The 23,219-nt window shown below is 36.6% G+C and overlaps 2 protein-coding genes across 2 annotated transcripts in view; both read left to right on the top strand.

The window, feature by feature from the left end:
- The window catches only part of LOC135195870 (NBAS subunit of NRZ tethering complex-like), a 227,704-nt gene extending 214,700 nt beyond the window's left edge, over positions 1-13,004 (top strand). Inside the window, exons 12-13 of the mRNA XM_064222380.1 lie at positions 9,938-10,141; positions 12,873-13,004. Coding sequence (XP_064078450.1) covers positions 9,938-10,106 — 169 coding nt within the window. The 3' untranslated portion in view covers positions 10,107-10,141; positions 12,873-13,004. The remainder of the gene's footprint in view (positions 1-9,937; positions 10,142-12,872) is intronic.
- The window catches only part of LOC135195871 (NBAS subunit of NRZ tethering complex-like), a 31,369-nt gene continuing 18,283 nt past the window's right edge, over positions 10,134-23,219 (top strand). Inside the window, exon 1 of the mRNA XM_064222381.1 lies at positions 10,134-10,141. Within this exon, the coding sequence (XP_064078451.1) occupies positions 10,134-10,141 (8 nt within the window). The remainder of the gene's footprint in view (positions 10,142-23,219) is intronic.

Raw genomic sequence — 23,219 nt, forward strand, 5'->3', positions numbered from 1 at the left:
GTCCACTGCCCCAAAGCTATATGTGATCGTATATAGTATATACAATACCCGAGCTGTGGGGGTTGATGTATATATATTTTATTCATGGTGCAGCAGACTGGGTTCCATTCTGGGGAGGGTTCCATTCTTAGGAGGTTGCTGGTAAGCCAAAACTGCCATTAACTGAAACTAGGGGATTCTTGGCGCTTATAACGCCAATAACTGATTCATGGCACCTCTGTCAGGTATGTTATGGTGCCATAACTCTATTATTGGCAACCTATGGCCAAGTTACGAAAGCAAAGACGAAGATTTTTTTGTCTTTGTATACGAAAATAATTCAGGTTGCGAAAGGGTAGAGTCCAAGATTCGCCCGGATCACCGAGAACAATTTGAAAACTCGTGCGCCTCCAACTGAGTAGACTCACCACCATCCTCCCACTCTCCTATTGGTTCCTGATGCGAGTCATCGCCATAAGATCCTGCTCTCCTATTGATGAGCATCATGCCTCTATGTAAAGGCGTTCCTTGACCATTTTTTGCGGCAGCGTTATTGTAAACACTGGAATTCATTTGTTCACATATATGTATTTCGTTTGGTAACTTAAATTCGTGTTAGTGATTTTACTTTTGTTGTACTGTAAGTTACTTTATCGTGTTGTGTGTAAACTTAATTACTTATGTTATTAGCCATGGGTCCCAAGAATGTTGCTGAAGTTCACAGAAAGAAGAGGATGCTTTCTATGGAGAACGAAGATGGAGATAATCAAGAAGTGTTAATGTTTTCTGCCATTTGTTAATGTGTTTCGTAAAGTTTTGTGTTAATGTTTTCTTCCATTTTTTAATGTGTTTCGTAAAGTTAAGTGTTCATGCTTTCTGCCATTTGTCCTCCTCCTCTGTCGCCACTTTCAGAGATCGCCTCACTCGAAAGGTAAGGTTCCCCATTTTACTACATATGTACGTACATGTATGTGAAGTATTTCTTGTACCATGTACACTAATATACCCTTTATTTACAGGTACGTAGTACAATAATGGTTATGTTAGGTATTGAATGGTCCAAATTATTATATTTCATTGTTTATTGGTCAATTTAGCTTTATTATAAAATTTACTGTGGTGTTTTTGTAGGGCTTGGAACAAATTAGGCAATTTACATGTAAAACATAGTTCAAGATACGAAAAAATCAGGTTACGGAGGCCGCTTCGGAACTGATTAATTTCTTAACTTGAGGCACTACTGTGTATATACAGTAGTACCTGAGTAGAAACTCTACTTGAAAAACTCGAGATACGAAAGCCAATGCGAAAAAAAACTTTTACTGCTCTACATACAAAAAGTTTTTCAAGATACGAAAGGTTGTTGCTGTAAAGTCCCGAGATTCGCCCGGACCACCGAGAACAATTTTAAAACTCCTGCGCCGCCAACTGAGTAAACTCGCCACCATCCTCCCGCTCTCCCTTCCATGGTTCCTGATGCTAGTCACCCCATAAGGTCCTGCTCTCCTATTGGTCAGCATCTACCCCTTGTGCTTTAAGTATTCTATTGGTAAAAGGATGCTGTAAAATTGAAAACTTATTCATGCAATACATTTAATAAAAAAAAAACATTAGGTAAAGATAGAATAAAGAATAGAAATGAATGGTTATTTACTGTTTGGTAGTTTCAGTAGTTGAAGAGAGATATTGAAAATTTATGGCTTACTGTGGTAAAGTGATTGCTTGTCGATCGTTCGATACTCGTAAGTGCTGGATTGTAAACAGGACTTTGGAAGCTTTTTTTTTTTTGTTTATTATAGTTAATGGTTACTTAATAATTATTTGAAATGAGTACATGCAATACATTTAATAAAAAAAATTGTGAATTAGATATCATAAAATATAAAATATATCAGACTGCCAACAAATACGTATTTTTTTAGAATTCTTCTTGTTTTATTATTACGTTACGTATACGTATGTTTCATTATAGCTGTCAGTAACTCGGTATCTCCATTAGGTAAAGATAGAATAAAGAATAGAAATGAATGGTTTTTTTTATTTATACTGTTTGGTAGTTTTCATTAGTTGAAGAGAGATACTAATGACAATTTATGGCTTACTGTGTGCTAGGAAAAATGATTGCTTGGCGCTCGTTCGATACTCGTAAGACTGGTAAGAGCTGAATGTAAACAATCGATTGGAAGGTTTGTTTTTGTTTGTTTGTGTATTAGTTAATGATTACTTAATAATTATTTGAAATGAGTACATACTGATTATTTATACATTTTATTGGCATATTCTAAGCTTTTAGCCCTTAGGTTTAGATGTCAGAATCATAGACTAGGCTACAGTAGCAACCGCTAACTAGGCTAGGCTCATTGCTAAGGGACATATGCTAAAGTCCTGATATATGCAGTAAAAATGGGGGTTGAACATTACATGCAGTTGAATATTACTCAAGTATGTACAGTATTAGCCTTTTTGGAGTCATATTTCTTCCGTCGTAACCCTAGAACAGTGTTTTAGGCCTGGAAATATAATTTACTGGGGGGTGTTTTGGAGGGCTTGGAACGGATTAGCCATTTTACATGTAAAATGTGTTCCAAGATACGAAAAATCTCATGATACGAAGGCCGCCTCGGAACGGATTAATTTCGTATCTTGAGGTACCACTATCTATTTATATATATATAATATATATATAGATATATTATATATTATATAATTATTAATTATTATTATATATATATTATAAATATATAAATAAAGGTTTTTTGCCACGAAGGAAAAAATGAAAAAGCGAGATAGTCAAGTACTTTCGGTCCTTTTCGGCCGAACAGGACCGAAATACTTGGCTATCTCGCGTTTTCATTTTTTCCTTCGTGGCAAAAAACCTTTATTTATACATAGCATCACGATTTATATACTTACTGATCAAGTTATTCATATATATATTATATATATATATACTATATATATATATATATATATATATATATATATATATATATATAATAAAACGGAATCACGAAAGTTAGGAACGTGATAAATCCATAAATAAGATATGTGCCACGAAGGATATATATATATATATATATATATATATATATATATATATATATATATATATATATATATATATATATATATATATTGTCATAAATCTGCTCCTGGAGATGATGATATTTGCTTTGGAATGATTTGCCACTTAGCAATTTCAGGAAAATCATACTTATTCAAATTTAACAATCATCTATGGCTATGAAACTTGTTTCCAAATGAATGGGGAAATACCATAATAATTCCTATACACGAACCTAGAAAAGATCCTAGTAATGTGAATAATTATAGACAAGTCTCTTTAACATGCTGTCTGTTTAAGTTGTTGGAGAAAATGGTAAATGCATGACTTAAGTGGCACATTCGTGGAAATATAATTTTAAGTCCTACCCAGTTTGGTTTAGAATGTAGTAAATCTATATTGGATTCTCTTATCTAATTTGGAAGACACATATACATTGAAGATTTGAAGGAAAGAAAATGACAGTAGCTGTCTATTTTGACATCCAAAAGGCATGTGATACTACATGGAGGTATGCAGTATTAAAAGCATTACATAGTAATATCATGTGCAGCCATCTTCCTAAGTTTATTACAAATGTTATTCTGATTGTACTTTTCTGGTGAGAATAGTTAATGTTTTTTCAAAAACATTCCCGCTTGAAAATGGAGTCCCACAAGGAAGCATCCTTAATGGTACTCTGCTTACATTAGCAACTAATGATATGTATCAGTGACATGCTACCAGTGGGAAATAATAGTAACCTGTATGTATATGGATAATTTTGCCATATATTGTACAGCATCATGCATAAAGCATGCAGAACGAATGATTAAACCCTTGTGGATGGATAACATACATATTTTATATATCTTTACATATATGTAGCTTAGTGGTGGAGTCCGGGTAACATACATAGTACATGTTCAAGATTCGCACGTTACAGTTTGAATGAATTTTGCGGGAAAAAAGTCCCAGGTACTATTTATCAGTATTGACAGTGCTTCAGATTGCAGTATGAGGTAGAGTAAGCTGGGTGAGATTCAGTCTTGCTTGAGGTGGTAAAGGGGAATGGTGTCACAACATCCTATCCAAGGATGCGTTGTAAATATTTTACAATAAATATATACTCGGAATTTGTTACTGCTTGTAGTTCTTATGTGGCTTGATGTTTTGTAAGCTCTAATTATAATTTTACCAAATAGAGAAAAAGAGATTAGAAAAAACACTTATACCCCGGTAAAATTAGCATATTTTTATGAGTCTTAGGGAAAAGAGACCTGCACGGGGTGGGAAATATTGACTTTCAACTTTGTGTGGAAGGCTTAGAGATATATATATATGTATATACCCATGTGCATATGCATATCTTTCTCTTTCCACTGATGATTTTTTAAATTGGCCATTTAGCCAATTTAGCCTGGTCATGGGTGTTAGATTGATTAATTAGTTCTTGCTGGTGTTGCAACGACGAGGTTATTGACGGCGGGGTCATGGGTGTATGCATTTAGTGTACTATATGCAGTATTAACCTGGACTGAGGATTAATAAAAATAGAAGAATGGACTTTATCTGTAGGCTTTAGATTTTCCATAGGAAACACTCAAGCTGTCATGTTTTATAGAAATAAAATTTGGAAAAAAGGTGAAGGAATCAAATTGAAAATCATAAACAATGATACATAAAGTCGACCCCTGGGATTTGTGGGGGATAGGGACCATACCCCACGAATAGCTAAAATCCACAAATACCTGACTCCCTCTAAAAATGATTACAACAGCCTATTTTGATAGTTAAAAAAAAAAAAAACTAAAAATGCTTATACCTGCCTATTTTAATAGATGAAAAATGTATTTAGTCATGAAAATACTATTAAAATATTGTAATTGATGTATATTTCCCTAAGAATAATTCTGCAAATAGATGAATTTTCCAGGATAAATGTGGATATGCGTTCCATAGAAAAACTGTGAATAGGTGAAGCCGTGAATCCAGGACCGCAAATAGGTGGGGTCGACTGTATACCAATTAGCCAAACCGTAATTTTTAAGCTTGATATTTGATGAACACCTGAATTGGAAATTTCACCCATATAACTTAAATAAAACCAAAATGCAAATGAGCATTAAATGTAATTACTACACAAATTCGGGAGCTGATAGACATTCTCTTACATCTATATAACGCAACAATGTTATCAGTAGTTGATTACGGAAGTGAAATGGCATACAGGCAGTCCCTGGGTTACGACGGCTTCGGCTTACGACGGCTTCGGCTTACAACGTTCCGAGGTTAAGGCGCTTCTCAATTACATTAATCAGAAATTATTTCCAGGGTTACGACCCATGTTCCAGGGTTACACACATACAACGCTGATCTGGCACAAGAAATATGACACCAAAAGTGCAAAATAATCAATATTTGAAGGTTTTTTTGATGAAAAATGCAAATAAGAATGCAGTTTACATAGTTTTCAATTCACCCAAAGCATTAAAAGTAAGGTTTTCTTCGGGTTTTTTATGATGTTCCGGCTTAAGACGATTTTCGGGTTACAACGCGTCTCAGAACGGAGCCCCCGTCGCAACCCGGGTTCAGCATCAGAAGCAGCACTGAAAATATTAGATCCAATTCAAAATGAAGGACTAAGAATATCTCATAGGTACAAGTTGAGTTCGCAAATTGCCACTGCCCCTCCATAGAGAATTCATAACTATGAAAAGTTCATTAAGAGTCAAGACAAATGATTCACCAACAAAAAAATCTGTTTGATCTGAGGGATATTTTTGTAAACAATCATTCACCGCTTTTCCCAGTTAGAGCCAATAGATTGATTGTTCAAGTCACTGAATATAAATATACAAATTCCTTCAACAGTGAAGTTACCACCCCATTGGGCTTGAATAAAATACAGGCTGTCCCCAGTTATCAGCAGAGTTTCTGTTCTTGGCAGGACGCTAATAAGCAAAAACTGTCATTAACCAAAACATGCGATAGATAACCGGTTAATGGCGCTGATAACCGTGGACGGCCTGTAAAGACTTGCACACACTTAGGATATTTATCAAAGAGTTACTCATATACTTCAAGACACCATAAACAAAAAACCATAGATCATATAAGACAAAAAGTTCATAGTATGCAATATATACAGATGGGTCTCAATCACAACATAGAGTAGGATATGTAGCAGCTATATCCCATGTGTGCAATTGTAGAAGCCAGCAAAATTTTAAAGCAAATATCATTCAATAATTTTGTGATTTCCAGCGACTCAAGAAGCGCTGTAGAAGCCTTTCAAAGTTGTTATCCCAAAAATAATATATACAGCAAATTAAGTTTAAACTCCTCAAATTGTACGTATAGTAATGGAAAAAAAAATATTGAAATATGCTGGATCCCTGTCTATGTAGGGATTAAAGGACATGAAGAAGCTAATAAAGTAGCTAAAGAAGCAGTCCACATGACAAGAGCACCTTTAACAATCCCTATTAGTGATTTTATGAGATATAAAAACAATCATTGTAAATAAAGGGCAAAATATATGGAGTGAGGATAAAACCAAACATTGTAAATAAATGGCAAAATATGTAGAGTGAGGAACCTATAAGTAATAAATTGAAACAGATAAAATCCTGTGATGGAAAATGGAGTTTGAGTTTATCATATCAGAGAGAGAGAGAGAGAGAGAGAGAGAGAGAGAGAGAGAGAGAGAGAGAGAGAGAGAGAGAGAGAGAGAGAGAGAGAGACAAAAGTAATTCTGACATGTCTTCGAATAGCCCATACTCATTTGACACATGGACACTTAACCCTCCTTCCGAATGCTCAGAATGCAAAGTGTTGGTAACAGTCAGACATGTGTTGTGTGACTGTCCAAAATATAACCAACAGGAATTATCAACCTTTGGAAGTAAATCGATGAGGGAAATTTTGTGTCTTCTACATTTTCAACCATTCCAATTTTAACATTCATGGGAAAATGTAATTGAACAGATAAAATATGAAAATAAATGAATAATGAAAATACAAAAGCCCATAGGGTACTTAGTGAATTAAAAAGAATTAAAAATGTTATTTAATTTATATTCCAAATTTTTTTTTTATTTAAAGAATTTTTTGTTTATGCATGGAAACAAGCAAACATATTTGATGTAAACGTGTTCCAGTGTAAATGTATATACCTTATACAGTTTTTTCTTTTAACTTTCATTTTCATTCATTCGTCACGTGAATAACTTATTTGGTCTCAGTTCTAGGCCTATGGCATAGACCTGGTATTTCATCCTAATCCTCCGGGCCAACTCTATGAGAGCTGGTAGTCAGCTTAGTGGTCTGATTAAACTATCTTAATGATAATAATTAGGTTACACTGTTAGAGGCCTTGCTAAATGGATGTGGCATTGACTCTAATGAAGAAGTCTTAATTTCCCCCCTCCAGTTCTTTGCATTGTAAAGACTGGTCCCTGCATGGGCTCCTATTACCTGGTTCTTGATTAAGGATATTTGATCCCTGTCACCACCTCAGTTCACTTATTCGTCTCAATTTGACTGTTACCCATGTGTTCCAAAAGGTCCTTTTCTTGACTGACTTGGCTTCAGGAGCCTGCGTTGGTGAACACTGGTCTCTCAGATTGGGACAGCGCTTCACCACCTACATGCCTAGGTATCACTTGGTGCTGTTCCTTGGCCTGTCATTCGTGTCCCAAAAATGAGAACCCTTTGAAGAGGAAATCATGTCATTCTTCCACAGGAGCTCAGTATTACGGATAAGACATTATGCCTGGTCCAGTGACTTCCAGGTTTATATGGATGTCACAGCTAATGTCCTAGATGATCCTTCCTTACACCCTATGGCAAACAGACCACTGTCATTACATGGGGTGAGTATTACTATTTTAGTGTCCCTAATAATTAGGCAGGCCACCACACATTTCATGGGTTGCTTGATGTCTAGAAGATGAGCACTTTACTTGCTTTCTTTGGGAATGTTTCTTTCTAAGGAGTCTGTTGAGTTCATGGGGTGGTCATTTTAGACAGTATTCTCCAAACATTACAGTTTTGACTGCACTGTGTGTCAGTAGGTGGTTTGGTAAGTTCTGGCTCCATAAGTTCCCTATTGGAAAGCAAAGGGCCTCCTTGATGTCATGGTACTTTTGATGTATATATTGCTTGGATGAAGCAATTATCTTGTATCCCAACCCAATGTAATTAGGTAAGTCATATCATTGCCTCATGTACCCCCTCTTTTATTTTTATTAAGGAAGTTGAATAAACGAAGGATGATTAATACTCGAGTGACTTTACCATGAACAGTTTATCAGCTGGGTAATTGGTATTCCTTACTCTAGAGCTAGGCCATTTCATCACCTGTCAGTTTCTTTTATATGCTTCTTTGAGGATGACCAGAGGCTACACTGTTAAAAAACAAGTTTCAGTATAGGAAAAGCCTACTTTTGGAAGCTGCTGTTGAATCCTAAAATCCACCCAATTTCCTTGGCAAAAAAAGCATGGTAATTAGTGGTAGATGTTTTCTTTTATATACCTGTCAAGTAGTAGCAGGGCCTTGCCAGCTTGTGCCCTTTTCCACATCTGTGAAAGAAGGATGAATAGTAATCCTCCTGGTAATCACCATGTGCAGGGTAAAGAGCCTTCCTGCCTCCACTCCATTTATACTCCATCGTTCAAACAGGCACTATACTGGCCTAGATGAACTTTGAGAGAATTCTTGATATTAGTTGATCCATCTAAATGGAGCCTCTGGTAGGACCCCAGGGCTAACTCCTTTGAGCAGTCAGAGCTGCTACCAAAAACCAGTCAGTGTGTCAGAACCTGTATTTTAAGCACCCATATTGATGAGAGAAGAAAGGGAATGTTTCAAATAAGAAAACATATGAAAGGAATGGTGATGAAGGCAGTACCTAGAATTGAAGAATATGAAGAGAAGGCTGTCTGATGTGAAATAAAAGGTCGAAGAAAGAAAATAGTCTCAGGAAATTTAGAGACCCATTAAGAAGATGAATAATGTGATGGCAGAACTGAAATTGTCACTAACATGCAGTTTTTTAAAACATTTGCAAACCAGTCATTGGAGAGTCAACTAGAGCATAAGAAAGTATCATAAATGGTTAAGGGTGAGAAGAATGGTAAATAATAATTGCAATATTCTTTATTATTCATCTGAGGCATGGATAAAAAGATGGTTATACTTTTAGGTTAGTTTAACAATACTGAATTATGTACTAGACTGGGAGAATTCTCACCTGATATTCATGGCTGGCATGCGCAGTGAGATCATATTGCAAATAAGGAAAATGCTGAGAGATATGGTGTATAGAGACGGGGAATATATTTATGCTGAAGAGACTGAGAAGGTATAAGCCGCCTGATAAGAATGTTAGAGGGCCAGTTTGTTAAAGAAGTGATGAAGGTAAAAGTGACAGATGCTGACTAGTGGTAAAGCCAGATACAATTATGTATGTACAGGCAGAAGCACTCTAGATGGAAAAATGTTGTCAACAGATGTTGAGCTCTGTAAAAGAAAACTTGTCATTAATTTTAACAGCATGTTTAACAAAGGCACCAGATACAGCTGTTATGTAGTTTCTATTTGCTAAATCACTGATGATAATGAGATGAGTGTAGTGGGTATCCCTTCTACCAAAGCCATCAATTTATAGCTGGCTTATGTATCTCAGTTTGCTCATTTTCAGAATGGTGTGTGATGATTTAGTGAGTATTGTTGCTATTAGTAAAAGTGAACTCACCTGTAAGCTCTTCCTATATTTCATGTCTAACTGGTCTCAGTCCATAAGTGAAGTAAGTTTTTGTCTGTAAGAATGATTTAAAATATTTTGTGGACATTGTGTCAAATATTTTTATCTTGATAAATTGCTAAACTTTGCCAATTTTTACCATTAGGGAAGCAGTAGAACAAGATACAGATGATCCTGCAGAGTTCTTGTATCTAGAAAATCCAGAGTTAAGAAAGTTTCAAGGTTTGAATGTCACTGCTGAGACAATTAGCTTATGGTACCAGGAACGAGCACGGGAAATTGAGAAATGTAGTCATTTGTTGATGCTGCATTAGATTTGCTCAAGCTTGGTCGGGAAAGAAATGTTGAGGTAAGAATGTCTATGATACTTGTTTTTCATATAGTAGATGTAAGGTAGAAAAAATATGTTCAGTCATATTTGTGATTTTATTTTATTGCATTTTATGAACATTTTCTGGTATTTTTTTCACCTCATTTATCCCTCCCAGATTTTGTTACCTCAAATAGTAGCAATTTCGTCTTATATTTCTAGCACCTGAATCCTTCTTCATGCATATTTTTCACTCGTGTACCTCATGCTACACATCCATAATATTTGATGCATACTAATGTTACACCTCTCCTAAAAACCCATTATAATAATGTAAACATCAAAACCATTTATAAGTGCAACAGTATTAAAAAATATTGTTGTAGCACTTGATGTTCAGCCATCAGTGTTCTGTAGTGAATTAAAATGAATGCTTGCATGTGTGATATTTGCATAGAATGTGTGTCTAAAACAATTAGGACGTTTTCAATAAAAAGAAGGGCAGTAGAGTCCATAAGTTCTTACTGTGTACTAATCCAAGAGAAGAAATTCAGCCTTCAGGGGACTGGACCCAGAACTCCCTGCATCTGCACATCAGCATCTTTGAGGTGCAAGTTGCTTGGTTGGCACTTCAGTCTTTCAGGAGAGCCTGGAAGGGCACTTGGTAGTTGTCCTATTGCTCCTCAGTCTCAGACCTTTTGAGCAGCAATGGGTGATGCATTTCAACATCCTTGGGACAACCTTTTCTGGTGGGTGATCAGCAATGTTTTGTCACCCTTCGAATGACTCTAGTCATACATCAAGTCCCTCATTTGCTTTTGGGATCACCTAGCTTGAACTACAAGGAAGAAATTATATCCTTGTTTGTTTTAAAAGTCATGGTATTCAGTTATGGAGAGTATTAAGGTGCACATGTTTTGTATAGAAGAAAACTTGCTATTAACTATAATATGTTTTTTTCCATCTGTCCTGTGGTGTTTTTGTATGGTAACACTGCATCCCAGGCTTTAGATAGTTACGCTATGTGTAAGTTTTAGGTGAATAAAAGGATATCAGGGTGAACATTTGCAACTGAAAAGTGTCTTAATAATTTTCTGTATGAGAATTACACTGTTAATATTCGAAATAGGATATGATTTAAAGCCAGGGACGCAGTGTTACCATGCGCGACCACCACAGGCGGATGGACAGATGGAAAAAAACAGAGTATAGTTATTTTGCTTTTTTTTGGGGGTCTGTCCAGCATTGTTTGACATGATCTTTGGCAGATGGCAGAAAATTACCATCTGTGCTTTACTTCAAAGCAGATTCCTCTGTAAAGATATTTCTGAACAAGGCATTATTTTTAATGTCATGAGAGTTGGGTTTACTGACCTTTTCCAAGTGCTGTACTATCCCTTCATTCTTGTCAGTTTGGTAGTCAGCTAAATGAATGTTAGGTAATATTCTTAGAAATAACCCATTCTTAAATTAATATTTATTTCTGTATATACCAACCAGAGTGAAGGTAAATGGGAAGGCAGGTACAACTTTTTCTGTCATTTTTCTCAGTAGTCAAGCAAGCCTGCAACTCAAAACTTATAGTTTTAGGAATGTTAAGTGAGAAACAATTTCAATTTAAAAATTAGTTTTTTCTTTTATCACGTACTGTAAATTCGTTTTCATTACAGAATGCTGTTTTTGGTTTCATTTGAATGGCAAATAATTGTGCTTTTTGTATGGCCTTTGAAAAAGAACAACAAAACTGTATAATCAGAATGAGTCTTTGATGATAGCCGAGAACAGAGATTTCTTTACTTTTCAGGAATCAAATTTTTTTTCTAGAAAAATCTTATAAAAATGCATATTGTTTTTATCATTAAGAACATGATAAAATTACTTAACAGTTGTTTATATGTTATTGTTTATGTCAATGATTTTCATTTTGAATAACTACTTTAGTGATAGTTCTCTTTGAAGAGCCTCTACTTGCATGGGAGATATAAAGTTGAACCCTATCTCAACTCACCAAACATCATCATAATGCTACTCTGTCAAAGTATTTATGGTTATTTTATTTGTTATTTTCTGTAGATGATGTCTTTTGATGTCATCTAAATCTCAAAATGTTAGGAGCCACAGATTCACTGGATGACTAATAGGACAAGGAAAACAGCCAATATATAAATTAATACAATAGACTTAAGAGAATAAAATGTATTGAGATGAAAATGATTGAAAGAAAAATTACAACCACTGCATTAGCAAAAACATTGAGCCAAACAAAGTAAGGATGAAGTAGGGAGGTACCAGTAAACAAGACATAACATGGATACTGAGATATTTCTGGATTCTGACTAATAGAAGTCTAGTGACGCCGAAATTTTATATCCACTAAAATATGGCAATACTGTTTATGATTAATGTGTGCTAGATGAAAGAAAACGTGAATATTGCACAAAGAAAAGAACTGAAATACGTACTAGTTTTTTCTGAATAGTATCTGGCTGTATTTTATTTTGTTTTCAGAAGTCTGAATTTAAAGTCCAGATGTTTGCATGTTTCTTCTTGATGTCAAAACTATAAAAGGCAATGTAGGTAGTTACAGGTAAGATGTAAATTACCAATTACATTGCTAAATTCCAGAAAGATTTCTGTTTGTACTTCAGTGGGAAGGGAGGTCTGGTCATTAAGAATATAAACTATGAGCTAGAGGAGCACTAGCCTACTGTATTATTTTTATTATATTGATGTACAAGTATGAAAGTAAGGGTTTCCAATATATTTTCAGAATCTTGAGGAACTTCATGATACTCTAGATACCTTGGAAGTTTTGGTTTATGAAGCGGGCCTTTACTCCATGACTCTAGATACCTTCACCAACTTAGATGATTCTGAGAAGATTGTGCAGCTGATGTCAACAGTAAGTTTGGATTCCAGAGCACAATATTCCATTTTAAGCTTTATGTATTTGGTTTTAAAGATAAAGGATTGAATTTAGTGCTTAATAAGATTACTTTATAATGCATTGTTTATTTTGATTTAAACTTTTAACATTGTTTTCAATTGTATCTTGAAATCCAAATGGAAAGGTACAAAAGCTGTTGCAAAAAATTGAGATTTGTCACAGATATTGATTACCGTATATTCCGGCGTATAAGTCGACCGGAAGATAAGTCGACCCCCCAATTCTGAGTAAATTTTTATGATTTTAACTAATATCGGGTATATTAGTCGACCTATAAAATGTGAGGCCAACGTACGCTCAAAATAAGCAGCAGGGTAAAACGTATCATATAAATAAACCTGAATGTTATTACGGTACATAAGTTGCTCTACTTACCATATGAAATACTGGTAATATACTCGGTATATTAAAAAATCTGTGTAATATATAAAAGATGGATACTGGCAAATAGGATTAGAAATGATATAATGAAAGATACGTTACTAGTGTGTAATGTAAACAAACAAAGCGCTAACTAACGCTGCATAAAAGCCTACGTATATATGTATGTAACAAACTGCCACTCAAGTTAATGATTTGACCTGGGTTGTTAAAAGGATTTTAAATACATATTTACCATTAAATACAAATTTTTTTTTTTTTTTATTTTTTTTTTATTTTATGTGATAAATAAAGATTTCATACCATATATTTTTTAAATGTTTTTGAACAATACCCCGGTAAATACAAAACTGTCAGAGTGAACGCATCCTTCTTAGTTACGGGTACTACAAATGGCTAAGCAATGTTTACACTTGCTGTGCGATTGGGGGTTTTCTTCAAGTTTACTTTGAATTTTTTTTCATTTTATTTAAAGTAATGGATGTTCTATGTATTATTATTGTCGTGATTACAGTTGCGAAATGTTTTTAATACTGGTATTTACATACATAGTTACCTCAACAAGGCTGTCATTGTTATTAGCCCAACTGTAAAGCCTGGATTCCTGTACCGATATGCCAAAATAATAAAGATTCACTTTTTGTTACCGTTAGATAAGTCGACCCCCTAATTTTGGCATGATTTTTTTGGGCTAAAGGGTCGACTTATACGCCGAAATATACGGTATTATGTATACTGTAAATATTAAACTGTATACTGTAAATACTGTGTGTGTTATGAAAGGTAATCTTGAATAGTTTCTGTAACATTTCTTATGATTTTTGGATTTCAAATGTCAGATTTAGTCATCTGCTTAGTTTAGTTGAATTGTGCAGTTTTTTTCATAAAATTTTAAGAAATGCCAGATGTTTGCCATTATTTAGCTGTTATATTCTTGTTCTACTGAAAGGCTAAACCTGTACTTATCTTCATTATCAGTTCCCATAAACTGGCAACATTTTAGGATGGGTTGAGAGTTTTGGTAGAATTAGGGGTATATCTGTTCAGTATGTATCTCTTCATTCCCACAATCTGTGACATTGTTTTTCACAATGGTAGGGGTATGGGAATGGGTGCAGTAACTCCCAACAGAATATCAAGAAGAATCAAATGTAGGTAATTGAATTGAGCTAGTCAGTGCTATAGATTGCAGGTAACGTAGGGAATGAAAGGAGAGGATGCGAAAGTATAATGCAGTCAAAAGAATCAAAGACGATGAAATACAGCAATAATAAACATATAAATTAGACAAACATAAGGCTAATGGCACTGGCTGCCTTGGGAAGTTGATCTGGAATGTGTAAATGATGTTTAATTATCTGTTCAAAATCATTAAGATTAGAAAAATTAAGAGCATTCCACTATGCAGTACTGATTGTGGAAGAGCTCAGCCACTCAGTGTTGAGTACCTTGGAACTTCCCAACTTCCCAGCATTGCTGTTCTCCGGAAAAATGTGCATGTATAGTTTTGTGAGTTACAGGGATAAGAGCAAATGCACAGAAAGATGTTAGTGTATTAGCAAAGAAAGTTTTGAGCCACTTTACATCACAGTGTGGAGGTGTTTGGTTCTATAATCTTGAAATAAGTTCTCTAATGTTTTCAGTAGTACTTCCAACTTAGTCTAGCAGAAATGAGTAAGACTGTAGGTGGCAACAAAGGATCAAAAGATGGGGAATGTTATGTGAAAACTAAATTTGGTAATGATTATTTTGAATTTCAGCATATTAATAAAATACAGATGTCACCTTTCAAGTGTACATATTATTTGAGATGAATCTTACCTATTGTTAAAGTTAGCTATATCTCCGCGCCAATTAGGCGTGTTGCCATTCATACCAAAAATCGAATGGCTGCCCGGATGACTGTCCAGTTTACCTGTTCTCCACCAGGTGTGTTTCGAATGTTTTAGATCTAGTCAGAATTCTCCTTGCCACCATTGCGTTTAGGCGATTGTTGGTGTTCTATGAAGTTTGGCAGTTTTACACTTGTTTACAGTATTTTCCTTGGATATCTTCCACTGGAAGCAAACCAATAACATCAGGCTGTGTAGGAATGGTTTTGTTGTAAGCAGGATGTTGGAATTTGAAGTAGCTCAACATTTGGTTTGTACTGGCTGCAGGGGTACAGAGTGTGATCTTGGAACTGAATGTGAAGATATAGGAAAGAAAGGAAGCTGATAGATTTTGAAAGCAATTAGTTAGGTCTGGACTTAAACCTGTCAGTTCTATCCTACCTTGTGTCCCTTCATCTGCAGCTATCCCTACTTAGGCTAGGCATTTTGATAGTGCTAATTTTGAGACTTCCTTTATAGCTCCCCATTCTGCTCCCTATTCTGTTCAGGAAAAGCATTTCGAGAAGTTAGAGCATAACATTAAACTTAGTTTAAGTTCTAATACAAGTTGAACCGAGTTCATAACGGGTAACGTTCTGAATCCCTCCATAGTGTGCGCTCTTATTTTGCATTCCCCTGTTAGAAGTAAGGTGTTGGTGCCCTCATCTGTACATAGCCCGAGCCTTGGACTGCCCAGTGATAATGTGCCTCTGGGAAGTGTCAGCTACCAGGGAACCGGGTTGGTTCTCGGGACGATGGGGTTCTGTGCTCTCCAATACCTACTCTGCCCTTTTCAAGTTCTGAATTTCGTTTAATGCGTTTGTCCAAGGACTGTTTGGGTAAACTTTAATCTTCGCTCCTTATATGCTTTCTGCCGTCATCAGCACCTATAGTTTGAGGTGTTAGCATGCAAAGGATTAATAATATACAATACTATAGATAGAGACATTTTTACTGAGATATTGATGTGTCTGTACCGAGTTTTACACATTCCGATATTATGTTGACTCAGTCAATGGTTTAACTGATCTCTTGTCTGCTAGCTTATTCCTCTTTTTTGTCGTAATGCTTGTGTTCGTCCTTTGCCTACTTTTTCTTCGGTTATTGGCAAATCTTTTACTATTGCCTTGGTTAATGTTTCTCTTTCAAGTCTACAATTTTTACAGTTTCTAAGGTTGTAGCTTCAAAACTTTCTAATGATATGTCATATAGGAATGCTTTCAAGTATGTACTATGTTGTATCTCTTTCGGACGAGGCGGGAGAGTCGTAACTCCTCTACCCTGCCTCCCAATCTTTTCCCATTTCTTTTTTGCACCTCATTTTCTTTTTTCCCCTTAGTTGACTCGTGTGGATGTAGTTGAATCCTGATTTGCTTAAGACTGTCTCCCTTTCATTGAGTCGTGGATGCGATACAGTACTCCGCTGCTTCCGCCTCCTATTCACAAATGTCACTTCCTGTCACCAGGAGGTGCTAAGAAAGAGCAATGCTTTAGGCTCTTTTCTTTACCTCCTGTTGGCAGCTGTCTCCTACTGTTGCCCTCTGGTGGAAGAAGAGTTTGAATTGGAGAAATTCCTTTGGTCTGGTCAATGTTTGTTGCAACATTGCGCTTTGCTATATCCTCATTTAGTTGAGGAAAGAGGCCACATAGAGCGTATGTCTCGCTTGTCTTAATGTATTTTGGCGCCCCATAAAAATTTGGAGAAGAGAACCTAAGCTTTCTCCTTTTATTAGTGTGTGTTTCGTAACTTTTCTCGTACTTGGAAGCACAAAGCTCCCTTGAGGTCTGCCATGGCTTGTCGTCGTCTTTCTTATGAAGTGTGGAGAGCTGAAGACTGCCTCTTGTGACACAAATGCTTATTGGTGCTTTAACTGTCTTTAGTAGGAGGTTCGGTTTCTTTCTCTTTCCTGTGGGGAAACGAACTCAAGATGGACAGGTGCTGTGGGCATGCTGATGGAGTCTGAGTCTAGCTTGTTGAATTGTTATCTTTTACTCAGTACGTTGTTTTGTGTCTGCGTCAGCTTAGATAAGTGGAGGCACCAACCTGGTGAGTATGTTAAGGTTTTGGCGCCAGTGAGAGTTTAGCGAGGAAGAGAGTTGAACTTATACTTGATGCTGCAGGGTAATGTCCTCATGCTTATACTAACTTGGTTTGGAAGAAGTTAGAACACTTTTGCTTCCTGTCTGCTTATGCAGCTCAGGTTAAGTTGATAAGGGAGTGTCTATTAGTAGTCCTGTTCTATACCTTTCGGGGATAAGTGCAGGCCTCAGGTTCTGGTGGATGGACAGTTGCAACCTCCTGGCATGCACAAAGAGACTTGGGACCAGTACCTTACATGGTGTAGACAGTGAAGGGGAGTTGTGATTCTTTTTTGGTTGTCCTCCACTGATTTAATCTCCTACTTATAGGTGTTCCTTTGTTGTCTTCAGCAGAAATCTCTCTCATAAGTCTCTTTCTTTTAATAGGAGGTTGTATATAGAGAGAATGAATGGACCAGGCAGTAATTCACTGGGAATTTGCCTCTCTTTCCTAGCTCCATATGCAATTGGAGATAGGGGGTCATTCTTGGACATCTTAAGACTGAATAAAAGGAATTGTTTGTCCAGATACTTGGTTTTCTAGCATGATTTTAGTGCCTTTCCAAAGAACGGTCAGACTTTTTTTTTTTTAAGCCTATGTCCAGGTTTTGGTTTTTCCTTTTGTCGTGCAATACAATGCAAAGAGTTTTAACAAGTATCATTAAACTTTCATGCAACATAGAATGGTCAACACTACATCTGGTAAAACTTTCTTGATGTCAAGCAGTGGGAAGACCATCAGATATGCCTAGCAGATTTATCCCTGGTTAGAAACAGAGACTTTGTGGGAAGTTTGCTGCTTTGAGTGAAATGAACAACATAATATTGGTTTGATCATTCATTCTATGGAAGGACAGTGTTTTGGTGATTGGGGATTTAGAAAGAACAAACTACTTACAGATGGCCTTTACATCCGTAAGTCTGGCAGTTGCTGTGGGATTTGAGGAGCACTCATTTAGACTTATTAGCATGTGGATGAACAGGAACACCTGGACAGTACTACTCCTTTGATGACCCTCAGGCTTGAGCAGTGGATATTTCCTTAAATTTGGCCAAATTCAGACTCATAGGCCTACCCCTTGTATCTATTCTAAAAACTGTTGAGTGATTGTAGAGCCCTTGTAGCCTCAGGACAAAAGATTTTCAGAATTTCTAGCACTCTCAGTAGATGTCTCTCTTATTCTTCCATGAAGAGAAAATCAACCTGACACACCATTCCATGCACTTCCACTAACTTTTGCAACTTCTTAACTGCTTGGAGTTGTTAGAATGTCCCCTCCCAAAAAGGGGATTTTCAAGTTATCACTTGAGGATAGGATCTATCCTTAAGTGGTAAACAGCTGTGTCCTTGGGTCAGAGGCAGCGGTCTGTGTTAAGATTTTGCTCTGAGGTTTAAGAAAATCTAGAATGTATTATGTATTTTTGAAGGTTAAGCCTGGAAGAGGCAACGTTAACCTTTTGTTTTGTGTTTTTAGAAACCTAGAACATCTTTGTTAAAGAACACAAGGTCCTCTGTGATGTACAGTCACCTCTCAATTAACGCATATTCGATTTAACTTGAGCTAGAAAATTTTAAAAAATGTTTTAAAAACGTGAAAATTTTGATTTAACGTGAATTAGTGCCGAAGTGTTGTTTTCAAATCATCCCCACATCAGTTCTGCAGATGACGATCGTCAACATAAACAGAGACATAGCACAGTTCACTGTATGTATTTATTTATTTATCAATAAAGCGAAAGACTTTGTGTATTGTATTCATTAATAAAGAGAAACACTTTATTTGTTAATATTGCGAAAGATTTTGCTCAGTTTTTCTGTTTCGTCTGACCTACATAGTACAGGTACTCTCATAGCCTAGCATATACTATGGTATATCGTATACATATGAATACAGTAGCCTAGCCTACAGTATACCCTATACAATATGTACAGTACATTAATTATTATAAGCCAATTCTGGGGGTTCAGTACACTCTCAACTGTGATAATTCACTAAAAAAAAAAAAAAAAATGAGTGGACATGAAACAAGAATCAGCTCAATTATGCCGACGTTGGCATAATTGAGCGATGTCTGGCTGCTGATGGCTATGTATAATTACAAACGTAACAAATATGCATCTTTTCCACGAAACTTTTAAAATGTTATACATTACTTCACTGTATCCAATAATATTGTATGTATTCTCATATTATTGTATGTATTTATAAAATAATAACATAGCCGTCAATGTTTTGGTTTGAAAATTAGTTGATGGCAAATACGAGTTTATTTCACCGTATTTACCTCAATTCTGTGCGAATTTTCTTGCTTTTAGTTAGTATAAATGAATATCTAGATACTTTACTTATATGAGACAAGGTTATTTTTCATTATACGACAAATTTTTAAGTCAAAATATGACTTGAATAAGTCTTGTTGTGAACTAAATTATTTTTTCATTAACAGATTGCATGGGAGCATGATTATTGCGTAAAAAAAAAGATATGATTCCGTTTGCTATTTTCACTTGCTTTCACATAAACAAGCTAACCGTATATAAAAATATATTATTCCTATTCTACATAGCGTCGTTTATAACGTAACTACGGTAATTGTTTACTATCGTACGATGGTTGAAATACAAGCAAATGGATGTTGCTCTTATCCAATTCGGTTGTACTTGGCAAAAAAGGGATTTTGACGAAGGAAAAATCTATTTCTGGGTGATTGGCTCGTGTCGCCCTATGAAAGGATCCTTAATATCATTCTTTCTAGGTAAAATTAATCTAAAATTACCAGAGAAAAACAAAATTAAGAAATGTCAGTAAAACTGACTCGCTCACTCTTAAAAAGAAGTGTCGGTATGATAATAGGGGCGAGTGGGGAACACTACCACGAGACAATCACCAATTAGAACTTCCAATCAGAATCCCCCCAAGAGAGAGCTGATACCAACGGGCGATGCAGCCGCTACTACTACTACTAGAGGACGCCACGAACAGCAGCGCCCCTAGCGGACATCCTTAATCTAAAAACATCTTGTCCTGCAAGGGGGGAAAAAACCATAAAAGGGGGGGTTTCATAGGGCGACAGAGCCAATCACCCAGAAATAGATTTTTCCTTCGTCAAAATCCCTTTTTCTGGGCTCAGCTCGTGTCGGCCTATGAAAGAGTACCAGAGAAACAGACAAGATGGGAAAAAAGGAACAATGAAAAGCAGTGTAAAATGATGGATATAATATAAGTAAATCAATTACAGCATACAAACTAAGCACTTAAACTAACTTATACTAAACAGTTAAAAACAACAGAACGTTTAAGTGAATCTTAAAATAGTACTTAAATGGTAATTACTAGTAAATTACAGTGATGCAGGTAATATAAAAAAACACCCCCCCCCCAAAAAGGGATTTACTTGAACATATTTACAAAATATACAAACACATTGTGTCCTACCCTAGCATAAAAATAAGGGTAGGTACACTGAAGTCCATCATTAATACAAGTTTGGCAAAATATATACAAAACACATTGTGTCCTACCCTAGCATAAAAATAAGGGTAGGTACACTGAAGTACACTATCAGTACAAGTGTGGATGTCCCTAGCAAAAAAATAAGGGACAATCCACTATATGATTCAGCGGCTAAGGCATGATATTCGAGTAGCCTGGCGATAGGGTGAGGCATGTTGGATGATGTAGGTAGAAAGGAGACCTGGATCTATACTACAACTACTATACAGTATCAGGGGAAACAATGTTTTCCCGCTGCTACTGCTGAAAACTTTAAAGATTCCAAGGACTTTAGATAATGGCGTTTAAAGACTGTCGGGGGATTTCCATCCAGTATACTTTTTAAGATCCTGAAAGTTCATATGTTGAAAATAATTAATTGAGGTGGCTACTCCCCTGATATCATGTGCTTTGGAAATGACTCAGGATTGGCCTGTTTAATGAAGTAAAGGATTTGTTGTCTAATATCCTTTTACTGACAGAGTACCACCTTTTTCTCTCATGAAGAGAGCACCTGAGGATCTTGAAGAAGTACGAGATAGAAAGGCTCTAAGAGTTGATACTGGGCAGAGAGAAGGATCCTGGGGAAGTGGGATAACCTTCCAAGGGGCCCACCTTGCAAGAGGATCCTCATTTTTGGCTAAAAAGCTACGATCCGGAGCAAGTAGAACTTCTCCTGATGGGAGGAATTCCACATGACCGCATCCCTGGATAGAGCCGACAGTTCTGAAATTCTAGCTCCTGAGGCTAGGCTTAATAAGAATAATGTTTTCCTCAGGAGCATTATGAATGTACAAGATGAGTTGTCAGTATCTGAAGCTAGTTTGAGGACATCATTTAAGAACCATGAAACTGTAGTAGGCCTTTGGGAAGGTCTAAGTCTAGCACAGGCTTTAGAGATAGACGTGAAATAAGATTCAGTCAGATCTATCTGAAACCTATTTGAAAAGATTTTCTTCAAAGCCGATTATGAGTGGTAATAGTGCTAGCTGCTAAACCTTTTTCAACAAGGATCTGAAAAAGGATATAGCCAGATTAATTGTCATGGTTGTAGTGTTCGATTCTTTCAAGAAAGATGCCTAATTTTTTTTTAACAGCTGAGTCATATTGTCTAATGGTTTTTTTTGACTCTCTCTTATCTGATTCTAGGAAGAGAATATTCTGTGGATCAATATTAGCATCTTTATTAGCCGCAAACTTCATGAAGTTCCATAAAGTAGGGTCTGGAGAATTCCTGAGGAAGCGAACACAGTCCTCATTTGTACTGATTGTGATAGCTTGGGATTGGGGATCCGTTGAGGTCGGAGACCCAATTCCAGAAGAAGAGGATACCAGTTGCTCTTGGGCCAGTCCGGTGCAATCAGAGCTACTATCCCTTTGAAAGACCTTAGTTTGCTTAGGACTTTCAAGAGAGATTCACTGGAGGAAAAACATAAATTCTCCTCCACTGATTCCAGTCCAACGACAGGGCGTCCGTGGCATAAGCCAGAGGGTCCAGGTTGGGGGCCACATATCAAGGGAGCTTTGTGGTTCGCTTGTGAGCGAAGAGATCCACTTGGAGGACCTGGGACTCTCAGGCTTACCCACTGGAATGACCCGTCGTCTAGAGACCATTTCTGATTCCAGAGGAACTGACCGGGACAGGGCGTCTGCTATCACATTTCTTACTCCTGCCAGGTGAGTGGCAGATAGATGCCATTTGTGTTTGTTTGCTAAGGCAAAGATGGCTATCATGACATGATTGACATGCTTGGACTTGGACCCTCCTCTGTTGATGCAATGAACTACCACTGCACTGTCCAAAACTAGCCTTAGATGAGACTTCTTCGGGGGAAGCAGTCTCTCAAGGTAAGAAATACTGCCATTGCTTCCAACACGTTTATGTGGAGCTGGCGAAATTGAACTGACCAAGTCCCCTGAACCTGTTTGAACTGAGAGTATCCCCCCACCCGGACAGGGAGCGTCCGTGTGAATGGTTAACACTGGAAAGGGGATATTGAAGGGGTACTTTCTTGGCTAAGTTCTTACTTTTGACCAAGGACGGAGTTGATTGCGGAGGATCTGTGGGATTACTGACAACTTGTCTCGATATTTGGTGTTTGCCCTTGATCGCCAAATTCGATTTAAATCTTTCAGCCTTGCCTTTAGGAGGAATATCTGTTACCGAAGCAAACTGGAGGGACCCTAGGATTCTTTCCTGGTTTCTCCTTGACGTTTGTTTTGCATTTGAGAAATTGCCTGACAGATTTTGCTATTTCCTTCCGTTTGGCCACTGGAATTGACAGATTGTGGGAAGACAAATCCCATTGGATTCCTAGCCACTGAAAACGAGACTCTGGAGTGAG

Source organism: Macrobrachium nipponense, chromosome 17 (genome assembly GCF_015104395.2).
Source record: "Macrobrachium nipponense isolate FS-2020 chromosome 17, ASM1510439v2, whole genome shotgun sequence".
Classification (NCBI taxonomy): domain Eukaryota; kingdom Metazoa; phylum Arthropoda; class Malacostraca; order Decapoda; family Palaemonidae; genus Macrobrachium; species Macrobrachium nipponense.